This window comes from Vicia villosa, linkage group LG3, assembly GCF_029867415.1.
Source record: "Vicia villosa cultivar HV-30 ecotype Madison, WI linkage group LG3, Vvil1.0, whole genome shotgun sequence".
Classification (NCBI taxonomy): domain Eukaryota; kingdom Viridiplantae; phylum Streptophyta; class Magnoliopsida; order Fabales; family Fabaceae; genus Vicia; species Vicia villosa.
The window spans coordinates 199,365,305-199,380,893 of record NC_081182.1 but is presented as its reverse complement, the minus strand read 5'-3'; the positions used below and the strand labels follow the sequence as shown (position 1 = coordinate 199,380,893).

Here is a 15,589-nt window from a genome sequence, read left to right as displayed (position 1 = left end):
GATGTTTGTGAATACACGTTTGAATATCATCAGAGTCAAACAGCTTGGTGCAAAGCATCTTCTGATGTTCTGACCTTGAAGTGCTTCTGAGCGTGATAACATCAGAACTTCAGTGCTTCTGATCTCATGTTCTTCTGATGCTTCCATAGACCCATGTTCTGATTCTGCTTCGACCATCTTCTGATGTCTTGCCAGACCATGTTCTGATGTTGCATGCTGAACCCTTTGAGGCAAAGCTTCTGAGCGCTGAATTATGCATACTCTTTATATATTTCCTGAAAAGGAAATTGCATTGGATTAGAGTACCATATTATCTTAAGCAAAATTCATATTATTGTTATCATCAAAACTAAGATAATTGATCAGAACAAATCTTGTTCTAACAAGGATTGTAACACTTGTACCCTTTTTGGTTGGGAGAATAACCAACAAAAATACATCTTTCAGCTCTTGGATCTAGTTTAGACCGAGAGTTAGGGGTGTACATAAAAACAGTACAACCAAACACTTTTAAAGGTAAATCAATATGCAATCGACATGCTGGAAAAAAAAGTTTTGAAAACATCCAATGGTGTGCGATAACTTAGGACACGATTAGGCATCCTATTTATGAGATATGATGCTGTTAGAACCGCATCCCCCCATAAAAATTTAGGAACATTGCTCTCAAACATAATGGCACGAGTTACCTCAAGAAGATGTCGATTCTTTCTTTCAGCTATGCCACTTTGTTGAGGCGTATTTGGGCATGTTGATTGATGTTGAATACCTTTGTGTTGAAAAAACTCTCCGAGGTTTTTATTAAAATATTCAGTACCATTGTCACTTCTCAAAATGGAGATTTTTGCATCAAATTGAGTTTCTAATATTTTTGAAAAACATTTAAATATCTCTGGTACTTCAGATTTATCTTTCATAAGATCACTACAGGAAAAATGGCCTCCTGCCACGCCCAGAAAACCGAGGCTATATGCAAAATAACTGTGGCGTAACGCTTAGGCCACGGTTTGGCCACGGAAATCCAACTGTGGAGTATACGGCCGTGGCCTAAAGTAAAGTCCACGGTTTTTTGGTATAGACCACGCCTTTTTTACAACCGTAGCTTTTTTAGGCCACGGTTTAGATAGCTTGATTAAGGCCGCGGTTTGTACTTGCCATGACTTAAAAACTGTGGCTATATGGTAAAGCCACGGTTTCATTTTAACGTTTACGACACAGTATTAGTTCAAGATATAGCCACGGTTTGGTTATGACCACCTATTTAAAACCGTTGTTATATGTTATGCATTCTAAACCAGTTATCTGCCACGGTTTATTTCTGTATCATTACATAAATATATTTTTATATATATATATATATATATATTTATTTATTTATATATATTTATATATATTTAAATATATTTATATATATATATTTATATATATATATATTTATATATATTTATATATATATTTATATATATATATATATATATATATATATATATATATATATATATATATATATATATATATATAAATATATATGTATAAATATATATATATATATATATATATATATATATATATATATATATATATATATATATCAATATTAAATTAACAATAAAATTAACATTAATAGTAGTTCATCCACTAATAATAGTTGGATACTAAGTTTTTCATCCCAAATTCAAAATCAAAACAACCATATTAAGTTGTTCATCCATGATCCCTGCACTATTTAAGTTGTACATCCACAAGTTTCTCTCAAAAAAGAGTCATCCCAAAATAACCAAAAAAAGTTCTAATAACTGGGCTAGATAACATAAAACAACAATTCTTCTTCATCTTCTCCTTGCTCTTCTTCCACATCTTCTGAACAACCACCTTCTTCAACATCTTCAGCACAACCTCCTTCCACATCTTCATGATCATCACAAGCTTCTTCCATATCTTCATCTCCACCCTACAATAAACATATCATTCAACATTCATAAGTGTACTAGTCATGGTTGTGTAAAATAGACCTATTTCAGAATCATTTCCCTATTTCATACACATTTCAGAATCATGCATACACCAGAATCATGCATACACCTATTTCAGAATCATGCATACACCTATTTCAGAATCATTTCCCTATTTCATACACATATTTCAGAATCAAATCACCATTAAAATCACTGCCAAACAAATCACCAAACCACATTCATATGAACATGCTTCAAAACTTGCCATCAAATTTACTATTGGGCCACATAGTACAAACCAACAACACTATAACAATGTTACTAGCATTCAGTTTAATTGGCACCAGAAAATGAACCAAATTTGTAACAAACTTAATGTGAACCAAATCTGTTTAAACATAGATTAGGTCAAAAAGAAACCCTACCGTATTAGCCTCCAGAAGCTTTGGTACCTCACATGCAAAACAAAATATATATTAGGTCAAAAAAATCAGAGGAGACGAGGGAAGATGAGGAACACGAAGAGAGAAGAGAATCGTACCCAGATAATCGTACGCGGATGAATAGAGGAAGCCTCCAGAAGCTTTGGTACCTCAACTACAAAACAAAATATATATTAGGTCCAAACAAAATCAGAGGAGACGATAGAGAAGATGAGGAACACGAACAGAGAATCGTGAGATGAAGAGAGTTAGGGTTCGTGAGTTAGGATTCGTGAGATGAAGAGGGTTAGGGTTCATGAGATGATTGAGGTTAGTGAGATGAAGGTGAAGCAGAGATGAAAGCAGAGATGAAGGTGAAGAATCTAACCTGTAGGCGATGGAGGTGGCAGCAGCGGCGGAGCGGCGAAGCGAGATGGAGTTTTCAGATAGTTTTGGGAGATGAAGTTTTCAGATAGTGGTGCGTGTGTTTTGTTCATATGGCTCGATCGTTTCAAAGCTTTGTTGTTCTTTCATTTTTTTTCTTTTTTTTAATTAAAAAAATAGAAAAGAAAATATTAAAAGATAGAGGGAAACTAAAAAAAAAGGAGGGAACTTTTGGAGGGTTTTTTTTTGGGTTTTGGCCACAGTTTGAACTGAAAATTATAGGCCTCGGTTTCTTAGTTGCGGCTTAAAATATCTACCGCTATACAGGCCACAGTTTTACACTCCAGATTCAATATTTCTATAACATACGTCTACACTTTGATAATCATGGCTAAATCATATATGTGGCCACAGTTTCTGAGCTGTGGACAATTTTAGCGTGGCCGTAGGCCAAATTTCTAGTAGTGGATAGACCCAACATAACCGTGTATGATCGTCAATAAAGGTCACAAACCACCTCTTTCCAAATTGAGTTGTAATTTTTGAGGGACCCCATACATCACTATGGATTAAATAAAAAGGTTTGGATGCATGATAAGGTCGAGAGGAATAAGGAGTTTTGTGACTTTTAGAAAGAACACAACTTTCACATTTAAAAGAAGAACAATTAACATTTTTGAATAAATCTGGAAACAAATGCCTAAGATATTGAAAATTAGGATGCCCTAGTCTATTATGCCAGAGCATTATTTGGTTCCTCACAGAGGTAGAACAGATACCACTAAGGCCATGAGCTACTTTATTCTCAAAAACATCCTCAAAGTAATAGAGTCCATCCATCATTTTAGCACTGCCAATCATCTTCCCCGAATTCCGGTCCTGAAAAATACAATGAGTGTCAAAAAACTTCACATTGCAATTTGAGTCTTTGCAGATTTTACTAACAGAGAGAAGGTTACATGAAAGTTTTGGTACATGTAGCACATTTTTTAAATCAATGTGCGTAAAAAAAGGAATTTTTCCTTCTCCTGTAATTGGTGAAAAACTTTCATCTGCAATTCTAATTTTTTTATTTCCAGGACAAGGTGTATATGTTTGAAATAGAGAAGAAAGGCTGGTCATATGGTCAGAAGCACCTGAATCTATGATCCATGGTGCATACATATTTGAGGTGCAACTTAGAGAAGTATGGATACTAAATTTACCTGTTTGTGCCAAAGAAGCATTAGGAATACCAGACAAAGAACTAGATTTTAGCAACCTTATGAGCTCCTCAACTTGATCCTGGTTGGGCAAAGATTTTTTTTCTTCATGTGCCGTAAGGACAGACCTGGGACCTGGTTTGCCATTTTTCAAATGTGCTGGTTTCTCATGGAGTTTCCAGCAAGTCTCTCGAGTGTGACGTGATCTGTTGCAGTGGTCACACCAAAGGTTAGATGTGTTCCTCTAATATGAAATTTTAAAGGCAGCAGTATCTGCAATCAAGGCATTGGTCTCAGGAGGATTTGGATCATCTTTTGCCTTTCCCATCATCACACTCCTGCGAGTTTCCTCCCTTCTAACTTCCGAAAACATTTCTCCTAGTGAAGGTAAGGTTGATCTTCCAACGATTCTTCCACGAACTTCGTCTAACTCCTCATTGAGGCCAACAGGGAACTGAAAAATTCTTCCTTCTTCCACTGTTTGTTGATGGTGTTTGGCATAGTCGGTTGACTTCCACTTATAGGTGTTGAAGAGATCAAGGTCTTGCCAAACCCGCTTTAAGGAATGGAAGTATTTTGTGACATTATCACTCCCTTGCCGAATTTCTATAGCCTTCAACGTAAGTTCATAGACCTAAGACTTATTTTCCAGATCAGAGTACATCTCTTTCACACTTTCCCACAATTCTTTCGCTGTGGAATAACACAGATAATTGCTGCTGATTTCCTCTTCCATGGAATTTACCAACCATGTCATCACCATGAAATTTTCAGCATCCCACACATCATGTTGTGGGTCACCAACATCTGGCTTTGTGCGATCACCAGTAAGATATCCCATTTTTCCTCTGCCACGGATATACATCTGGACAGATTGAGACCACCTCAAATAGTTTGACCCATTGAGTCGAAAAGAAGTGATTTGGATAGAATGAGAATCGCTGCCATAAGCAACTTTTTGCTCTTTTTGAGACAGCGTGTTTTTAGGAGTTTTATTCTCCTCTTCACTATTGACTGAGGAACTGTCAGCCATGGAAGTACAGAGGCGCAAGCTGTACAGAACTTGCTCTGATACCAAGTAGAAAAGAATGAGAGGAGAATAATTCCTTAATGTGTTAAAAATGTACAGGGGATTTCTCTCTTAAATAGAGAAGAATTAGAATCCTAAATTAATTGTAGAGATCCTAACATAATTACAGGTTATTGACAATAATTGACTACCTAATAATATAATAATTAAAAAGGAAACAGTATAAATGCTATAATATTCTAATAAATATTTTGATTTTGCAACATTATGAATTGATCGTATTCACATTTTTGCATCATGTTTCGGTGTGTAGCTGAAATACTTCTTTCATGTTTCTTGTTATAAATATGTAATTAATAAATATTATTAATTCTCAGATCGGGGGCTGAAATTCAGAATTCAAACCGCAGACAAGTCAGATTTCTAAGATGGTGAAGATTCTAAGAGAGCACATTGTAAGATAGATAGAAAACAAGTGTATGTGTTTTCACAATCTGTTAGATTACACACTAACACAAAATTTGTTAATTGATACTTCCCTGTTATGTCTTAATAGATACTTTCGTTTTGATTTATTATAGACAACTGTTGGGCACAGTCCTGGAGAAATTGCAAAATTACTCATGAATTAACTGGACCTCACAAACCAAGAGTATAACCGACGAAGCATTTTACGAAATGATGCAGTTTGCAAGACTTCATGGTTGTGAGCAAGGTAGTCAAAATTTTGTTAATTGATACTTGTCTTAATAGATACTTTCCTTTTTTTAAAATATAGACAAATTTTCCACACATCTCTAATCTTAAAGACAAATTATGTTCATAAATCTTGAGAATGGTTAGCTCTTCTCTTTTATTTTTGTTTCGAATTGGTTAACTTACATCATGCACTGCGTGTAAGTAGATCAAAACCGAACGAGTATCAATTATGCTTGTACCTCTGTTTGGATATTTCAAATGTATTTTTTACATTATTCAGTTAATTTCAATTATATCTCCAACTTTACAAATACCAACTTAATGTCACTTAGAAAACTATTTTAGTCACTTAGAAAACTTTGGCCAACTTCATCATTAGTGCCTAATAACTCATCCATTCTTAATATTATTTGCTTCTGGTTACCACTTTGTTCAATTATAAATGAACACCATAAAGCTTGACACAATATTTCCATTTTTTAATGTTAATTAGCTTTGTGTTTGCTCAACTGAATGTAGATTCTTCCAATGGTTTACCCTACAAATATGAATGATGTCAGAAAATTTCCATGCCTCGATCTGTAGAGAGATCATCCACATCAGTCAAGGAATAGAAGAGAACTAGTATCTTGGAAAGATTCGAGAGTTTAGTTGAGCACAACAACAACTTTAACTAGTTTTGTTGGAGACACTACAACACCATCTTTTTATTGATTTTTCTTTACTGATAAGGGAATAGGTTGCTCAAGTTCAGCTTGTTTGTTAAATTGTAACATGTAAAACATATAAAATTGATTAATACAACGGAACTACAGCTACTCTCTAGTCGGAGACGTAGGCACAATTGGCCGAACTTCGTTATCAAATATCGTGTGTTCTCTTTATGTATTTTTTTCTGTATTTATTTTCTTTTGAATTGGAATTGTTGTTCTAAGGGACAAGTACCAGCATGATAATGAAAGGAATGTTCTCATAGTATGGACTGGTAAACATGCTACAGTTAGATTCATGTAGCAGGAGCTATTCCATTGATAGGGTTCTTGAAATTAATCATATGTGACAATCAAGGATTGTTAGAAATAGTAGATGTGGATGGAAGTTCACGTTACGTACAACTACGGTTGAAATGCAATATTTATTTAACTCATGTGAAGTGTTAATGTCCATAAATTGTCAATGTCACAATCCCTAATGAGAAATGGAGTTGTGAATGTCCAATTAGACTTCACTTTGAAAGATTAATTGTAATGGTGATCGATAATATTATATTTGCTTATAGACATTGCATTAGGATTGTGTTTGCATTGTCATTATTTGAGAACTTGATGCTTGGGAATTTGACGCAATATCATGTAGAGCCACTTATACCGGTGGTAGTGATGATCTCAAAAAGGAACAATGGCACCTTTCATGTAGGGATTATACATTAGAGGTAGGTGTTCGTTGTAACTTCAGTTTTGATAGTTCATTCATGCTTTGTGAAATGGACGACCATTGTGGAATGAGAGTTGCAGAGACTAATGACCATGGCGTTACTATAAAAGTTGTTAGACATGAAAATATTTGCATGGTTCAATAGTTTGGTTGCATGCAGCTTCACTTTTCTTTGATTCTAAGTTTCTTAGCCATTAAGTTTGTAAATCAAACCTATATAAAGGCATCCAAGCTATGCTTTGTATATTATTAGGTTTGTAAAATCAAATACTAGTAAAAAAAATTTTTTGCTCTTGTTTTCTCTCTGCTTTGCGTGTTTCTTGTTTCAATTTAATATATGTCCCTTGATCTTGATGTCAAATTATTGTTAGAGCAAGGTTTTTCTAGTGTCAGTGTAAAAAGTACTTTGAGTGTGTGAGAAACAAAAGAGGTTTTGTTGTGTCAAAAAATATTGTGACTATTTTTCAAGAAAGTTACGAAAAATAATCATATTTTTGTCTGGTCCTGTCCAAAATAAATATAGAATTTGATTTTAGCTAATGGGAACTTTTGGAGAAATCTACATGTCACCCTCCATATTATACACGTCACCCTCCATTTTACATTATTTTCAAAATGCCCCTAACACTATTTACTTAAATATTTTACCTTTTTTTAAAAAAAATTGATGTTGCCAAAATCATCAAAAAGTATATTTCCGGTACAATAGAGCAAATTTCTGATACCTCTTTTTGGTCGATACCGGAAATTTTTTGTTTTTTACAAAATTCCGGTATATACTTACCGGAAATTTCCAAATTTCCGATGTGATTTAAAAAAATTATGTCCCAATATTACCGAAAATTTGAAATTTTCGATAATATTAGGAACTGCTGCTACATATACCGAAAAAATGTATACGTTTACCGATAATTTTATACATGTGTTGATGTGCACTCTTGGAGATGCTGGAAATTTGTATACATGAACTGGAAACTTGTATACGAGAAATGATAGCAACACTCTCTTTTCAACACTCTCTCCAACACTCACCTTCTTATTGGTTGAAACATGTGTGGGTCCTACCATTTTATGTGGGACCCATTTTCAAAGTGAGGGACCCACACATGTTTTAACCAATAAAAAAGTGAGTGTTGGAGAGAGTGTTGCTAGCACTCCTCCTTGTATACATGTGCACTCTTATACAACATTATTCCCATGATCAAGGTTTTAATTTTTCATATACCAGAAATTTCAAATTTCTGGTATCAATTTTAACTTCTCCACATACCGTAAATTTGAAAAATCTAGTACCGAAAATTTTAATTTTCCAGTATGTAGCATCAGGCACGGTAAATTGGTAAATTCAACCAAATTTACAGTACGGTACCGGAAATTTCAAAATATCCTGTATTTTACAAGGATAATTTGGTAAAAATGCCCTATTTGGGGGGGGGGGGGGGGGGGGGGGGGGGGGGGGGGGTGACATGTATAAAATGGGGGGTGGCATATAGATTCCTCGAACTTTTGATGACAACACATCTAATAACTCATAATGTTTTGAGATTTGTGGATCCTGATTTACAACAAGGACCTGATGAAGTCTCTTGTAGAAGGATCAATTGACACTTTCACAAATTCATTAAGAAATAAATTACTCAATGGCTTGCGTGCCATGGGAGATTGACTACTAAGCGCCGTCTGAAAAAGTTTGGTGTGGTTACTGATAATTACTATTGTTTTTGTTCTAATGAAAAAAACTATAAACCACGTGTTTTTTGGTTGTGTTGTATTAAGGATTATTTGGTCTACGGTCTTTTAGTGGATTCAAATTTATAGAATTTCACAGAAATGGAAGGAAGAACTAGATTGGCTAATTATCTACACCAAAGAGAAGAGATGAAGAGTATCTATTCTGAAATTGGCAGCTGTTAAAACTCTTTATAGAGTTTGGAAACACCGTAATGACATAAATTTTATGGTAATAGTATGGATCAGTATTTTCAAAAAAATTAAATGCTAATTATATTTTGTGGAGACTAAATCATCCGGTTCGACAAGTTTTATACATATATAATTTTGTTATAACGACCGATCTATTCAATCGAGTTATTCGATTTAATCCGATTTAATCATGTGGTTCGATCAATAATCTAGTAGTTCGACCAATAAACCAATAATCCACTACCCTCATATATTTGACATCCAATCTGGTGTCATATTTGACATCCAATCTGGTGTCGATAATACTAAGACAGGTAAGGAGATTATTGACATGTAGTTTATAAAGGGGCTGGTGGAACAATTGCAATTTTGGCCTAAATTATGTTACTAATTGTTGCAGAAAATAGTAAAAAAGTGGAGGTGGAGACAGTCATGTTAATGGGCTGAAAATAGAATAAAAGAACATAAAAAAAAAGTTAAATAAAATAAATCGGACCGGCCGGTTTGAACCGGACCAGACCGGCTCGGCCATCTCTTCCTCCTCCATCATTTTCTCGTGAAAACACCATGGAAAGAAGAAACATGGCGGACGGACGGTGGTGATGGAGCGGGGGCCGGCCGGCCACTGGTGCAGGCGGAGGCGCCCCCTAATCTTCATGGTGGTGGTATTATTTGTTCATCTTCTACCTCTCTCTCAAGCTTCCATTAAAGACACGAAAAAAGCTTCTTGAAGGTAATGAGAACTTGATCAAAACTCAATCAAATTTGGTGAAATAAAAGTCTATCTCACTTATAATTTCATGGGGATCAAGAATATAGGATTAGTTTTTGTTGATTTTGTCATTTGCTTAGTTTTTGAATTTTGAAGAAATGTGAAATTTTGCTCATTTTCATGAAAGGTTTTTTTAGTGAAAAAGAAGTGATTTTTGAAGGATTAATTCAAATGCTTATGCTATAATTAATGCTAATTGTATATGTTTTTTATGTATTGAATTGGAAGAAAAAGCTAATCCTATGTTTATGTCAAAAAATGAGTTTCATGAGAAAAAGTGATTATGAAAAAAAAGCTATTTCGTGTTATGTATTAGAACCATATTAACAAAATCTAATCTCAATTTTCAAGTTTCTTGAAATATGTTTTTTTGTTGAATGTACATAAGTGCTTATTAGTGTAAAAGTGCTCATTTTGACTAATTGTTGCACATTGCCTAAACCAAACTTGTTGCTATACTACATGCAATCTATTATGATACTAAATGCAAATAGGTGGTTAGATTAAGAGAGGAGCCTACACTATGTCCATTTTCATGCTACTTTAATGTAAATTTGCATGAATAATTAAGCTACTTTTATGATCAAATCAATTTCAAAACAGCGACATAATCCAAGTAAACACGATATACATTCAACAAGAATCATTATACAAGCAAGAACAGTATCGGTGGCATGGGATGAAGAGCGTTCAAGGCTTACTGACGGAGCGGAGATTTGCTCCGGTTAGTGTTGAAAATTGTCGATAAATTCATAGACAAGAAACGCAGAAAACTTCAAAGTAAGCTTTTTTCACTCCAATTAATTTCCAATGATGATGATGATGATTGAATATAGATAAATAATCTTGAATATTACTTGTTGAAACTTTGATGATACTTTGATGATAAATGTAGATTAGAATCTTGAAGTAAAATGATGAATATGTTGATGAATGTGGTAAATCTTTAATCCATGAAACTTTATGAAATCTTGGATGATGATGATGGTTGAATAATTGTTAGATGTAGAATATAACAATTGCACTTGAATATGAAGAACATTGAGATGATAACACTTGAATTTTGTTGATTCTTGAATGATGATAACTTTGGATGGAGGTTTAGTTTCACCAATCTGAAATTTCCATTTTTGAAATTCTAGATGGTGATGGTGATGAACTTTAGTGATGGTTAGGGATGAAGAAAGTAATGGAAAATTGAGAGAGAGTGAAGAAAAATGAAAGTATGAAAATGGTGAAAATGGTTAAAATGCTTAGGTCCCTAAAATTATGGAAATGGAGGATTTTTATAGTTTTTGTGGGTGGCTGTGAACCTTTAGGTTGTGATCCAAGTTAGAAGTTTATCAATGGTCGAAAAGCAATTAGAGGCTTAGTTGCGGATCATTAACCGTAGCCGTTGGATGAAAAGTTATCAATGGTGGAGGTATAGTAGAAAATTGGTTTGATTTTGTGTTAGTTTGAAAATTTTAAGGAAGTTGAAGTTAGTTAAGGGCAAATGTGTAAATGCATGAGTTTGAGAATAAATAGGTAGTTGAAGGAAATTAGAGGGAAGACATGTTGAGGTTTAGCATAAATACCAAGTCTCAATGTAAGACTAATGGTCACTTGAACTAAACTTGAATTTTGCTTTGTTTTTCCTTTTGAATTTACCTTTGAATTCACCACTTTTACTTTGAATTTTTATGAATTAAGCCATTCCTTTAAAAGTTCTTTTTTTGAGAAGTGATTTTGTTGGAAATAAGTGCTTTTCTTGGTGGTCAAATTCTGACTTTTTACTTGACAAGTACATAAACCCCCTAAGCGTGAGGCCGGGTAAGGACGATATGCTTAAGTTTATCGGTTGGTAGATTATCCGAGATATGCATCCCGAACATACATAAGTCCTAAAGTAGTTTATCAGTTGTTTTATTTTACTGTATATCTGAGATCTTATTTGTTTTGATACACTAAAGCTCCCCCAACAACTACAGTCTTTTCAAATAAAAGTGAAGCCCTTCGAGGATCACTAAAGCTTTCACTTTGAGTATTCCCTTGTGAACTTCCTGGCCCACTTTCAGCCTGAAGCTCATACGTCAAAGTTCCTTGTTTGATTCCACCGATTGTTAATTTTATATCCTTCATTTCAGAAGCAATTTGATGTCTCTGCTTCAGGGTTTTAATAATTTGAAATGCCATTTTGGGGGAGGCCATGCATCCAGAACCAGAATGGTTTGCCAAATACATGATGTAGTAATCAACGACATCTTCTATGCGAAAAGATGCTTCTCTTAGATGCCTCACCTAAGTTTTGACTCCTTCATTGAATCGTCTTTCTCCACCATCTTCAACAGAAGCCCTTGTGTCTGCATCCTTGAGGAAGGCGACTATGCTCTCAAGTTCAACTTTGATGTCATGGAAGTCTCTGTGTGCTCTTGTCAGCAAAGTTCCTTCTTCTGATGCAAGTTTGTAGAGTTGATTCAAAACAAATGACACTGTAGCTTCTGCCATTTTCAACTCCTGTTACTTTTTGGACAAATTAGCTCTTGCAAACATGTTCAACTCCTTTCTTTTGCTACTTGCATTTTTCTATAAGCTAGATTTGTTTATTGGAGATATTTTTTTGACCAATGTTTTAGTAAAACTAAGTTTATAAAAGAAACTGTTTTCTTTTATGGTTGTGGGGACATATACAATTATTATAAAATTTCTTTTATTTATTTATTTATATTTTTTTTAATTTTAATTTTGCATTCTTTTAGTTCTCCCAACCCCATTTTATTCTAAGAAAAGGCTCCGAAGTTAAGTCCTTTAACCCCGTCGGATCGGTGGAATGAAACTATATCGAATAGAAAACTCATTTTAGTACCGCTACCGCTTCAACTGCGAGAAGGAAGCATGAGGAAGAAGATGACTTGAATTGCGTCTAGAGAAATCGGGAAGACAGACCTTAGATGGCTCAGTTTCGATCCATTTGATTAAGTAATTGGTAGCTACCAAATGGGTAGAAGAAGGGGCTTATATTCATCCATGTACTCTTTAGATACTTAAGTGCTCATATATATATATATATATATATATATATATATATATATATATATATATATATATATATATATATATATATATATATATATATATATATATATATATATATATATATATATATATATATATATATATATATATATATATATATATATATATATATACACACACACACGTATTTCTAATAAAAAATGATTCATTATAATTTATCGTTTTATTTTTAGTTTTAACAACATTTATAATTATTTTTAAGAATTTTTTTTTAAATTAAAAAATTAACAAATATTTATACTAAAATGCATATAAGTTTAATAACAATGCATTTAATTAAATTGATAAAATACAGGTTTATATAATGATAAAAATATATAAATATCTGAGATAGGGCGGGTAATTGTTAATGTCCATATTCATATCTATTTAAAAAAAATTATGATCCTATCCTTTGTAAGTAATTTTTATGAGTATCTACTAGAGATGAGTTTAATTGTCATTCTTATTTCTATTTTTTTTATAATTATTAGATCATATATAGCTCTTGTACATAGCTTAGTTGAAATCATTTTACTGTCCAATTATAGATTGACACTTGTACAGACCTGATAGGATAGCTTGATATTATGTTACCTTGTATAAATACAATGTAAACCTCTCATTTCAATATCAATGAAGAATCATCTTTTCTGATCCTCTTTCTCTTTTCTGTTATCATCTTCATCGTGTAACTGAAGTTAGTTACACTCCCTTCTTCACCATAGCTTTCTTCCATGGAAGGAAGACTTGGATTCTGCAACCTTAATATGGTATCAGAGCTCATATAACTCTGGTAGCCATTGTTGCTTCTCTTTACCTTTCTCTTTTCTCTGTTCGATCGATAAGCGATCGCTTCCCTCAAACCTCTTCTTGTTTCTTCTTTCTTTTTCCATTTTCTTCATCTCTGCAACAATGGCATACCAACAGTTCGCTGACTTCTCAACAAACTCCACCAATCCATTCTATCTTCACCCTAATGAAAATCCTGCGCCGATTCTTGTTTCTCCACTTCTTGATGACAAGAACTATCACAACTGGGCTAGATCAATGCACATTGCATTGATATCTAAGAATAAAGATAAGTTTGTTGATGGATACCTCGCCAAACCCCTTGTTTCCGATCCCTTCTACGCACCATAGATTAGATGCAATACAATGGTGTTGGCATGACTTCAGGGCTCCATTTCTGAGTCAATCACAAAGTCAGTTCTCTGGATCGATAGCGCTGCAGGGGTTTGGAAGAATCTCCAACTCAGATTCTCACACAGCGACATCTTCCGCGTCTCTGATCTACAAGAAGAAATCTACAGGTTGCGCCAAGGTAATCTTGATGTTTCCAACTACTTTACTCAGTTAAAGGTTCTATGGGATGAATTAGATAATTACAGGCCCCTCATTACTTGTGCTTGCGCCATTCCTTGCTCTTGTGGTGTTGTGATATCTTCACAACAATATCGGGCACAAGACCAAGTCATTCGATTTCTTAAGGGTCTCAATGAGAAATTCACTCACTCCAAATCTCAAATAATGATGATGAGTCCTCTCCCTAGTTTGGATAAGGCCTTTTCTCTCATCATTCAACAGGAGCGTGAACTTAATCATTCATCCTCGACACAGGTTCAGGCATCTGCAAATCCTGAAGAATTAACTACAGCTTGTCAAGCTCAAGCTTGTTACGGAAGTTCTAATGCCAAACATGGAAATTATACCAAGGGCAGAGGTTCTACCCGTGTATGCACACACTGTGGCAGGAGTAACCATACTGTGGAAACTTGCTTTCTTAAGCATGGATATCCCCCAGGATTCAAGAACAAAAGCAAGAACCAGTCTACTCCTACCAAGAATCAGTCGAATGCCACGGCAAATGCTGTCTCTGAAGCTTCTCAGCAGGACTCAACCACTCCTTTGTGCAATTTCACTCAGGAGCAGTATCACAGCCTTGTTGAGCTACTCCAACAATCAAAGCTTAATCCCCAAGCTAACTCTGTCTCAACTTCACCCCTAGCCATGAACACTCTTTCCTCCAATACTATTGGTATGTCTTCTCATCTTTGGATCCTTGACACTGGAGCAACATGATGTAGGAGAATTGTGCATATCAAAGAAGAAACCGAACGTCGGAAAGCATTTTAATATTTAAGCAATTTTAATTTTAATATTTAAGCAATTTCTGTTTTATTTGTTTTATTTAATTTTGTTTTGGATTAAAGGCCCATAAGGCCCTTTAGGGTTTATTTGTTTTCTGTATTTAAAGACCTTTGGCATGTCCATAAGGATTATCTCTTTTATTATAATAGAATCCAAAGTTTTCTTTATTCCTGGTGGACTCCAGAACTTATCTATAGGGTTTGCGCTTGCAACCCTGTTTTCATTAAAGGTTTAGCGTTTGCTATTCCTTTGGGCGGCTTCCGACTGCATCAGTTGGCATCAGAGCAGGTTTTCTCCTGTTCTTTTCATAGCTTGACAACTATGGCGGATCAACCGGTGACCAAAGCAGATCTTGAGGGAATTACCACGGCTTTTACCGCGGCTCTAACTGCTTTGACTGAACAAATGGCGAATTTAGCAAATCAGGCGAACAACGCCAACAACAATGGGAATCGGCGAAGAGACAAGAGAGATGAACCAATTAGGGTTCTACGGGGTGGAAATTGTGTCGAAGATTCGAGTTCTGATGAAGAAGAACCTCACGATGAAGAGGATAATCGTGG

At 34.5% G+C, this 15,589-nt stretch overlaps 1 protein-coding gene across 1 annotated transcript; it reads left to right on the top strand.

Annotated features, from left to right (window-relative positions):
• The first annotated feature begins 13,790 nt into the window (after positions 1–13,790).
• Positions 13,791–14,957, top strand: LOC131659708 (uncharacterized). Its single transcript, XM_058928862.1, has 2 exons — positions 13,791–13,991; positions 14,055–14,957. Exons 1-2 carry the CDS (start codon positions 13,791–13,793, stop codon positions 14,955–14,957), a joined length of 1,104 nt encoding a protein of 367 aa, XP_058784845.1.
• Positions 14,958–15,589: the final 632 nt, after the last annotated feature.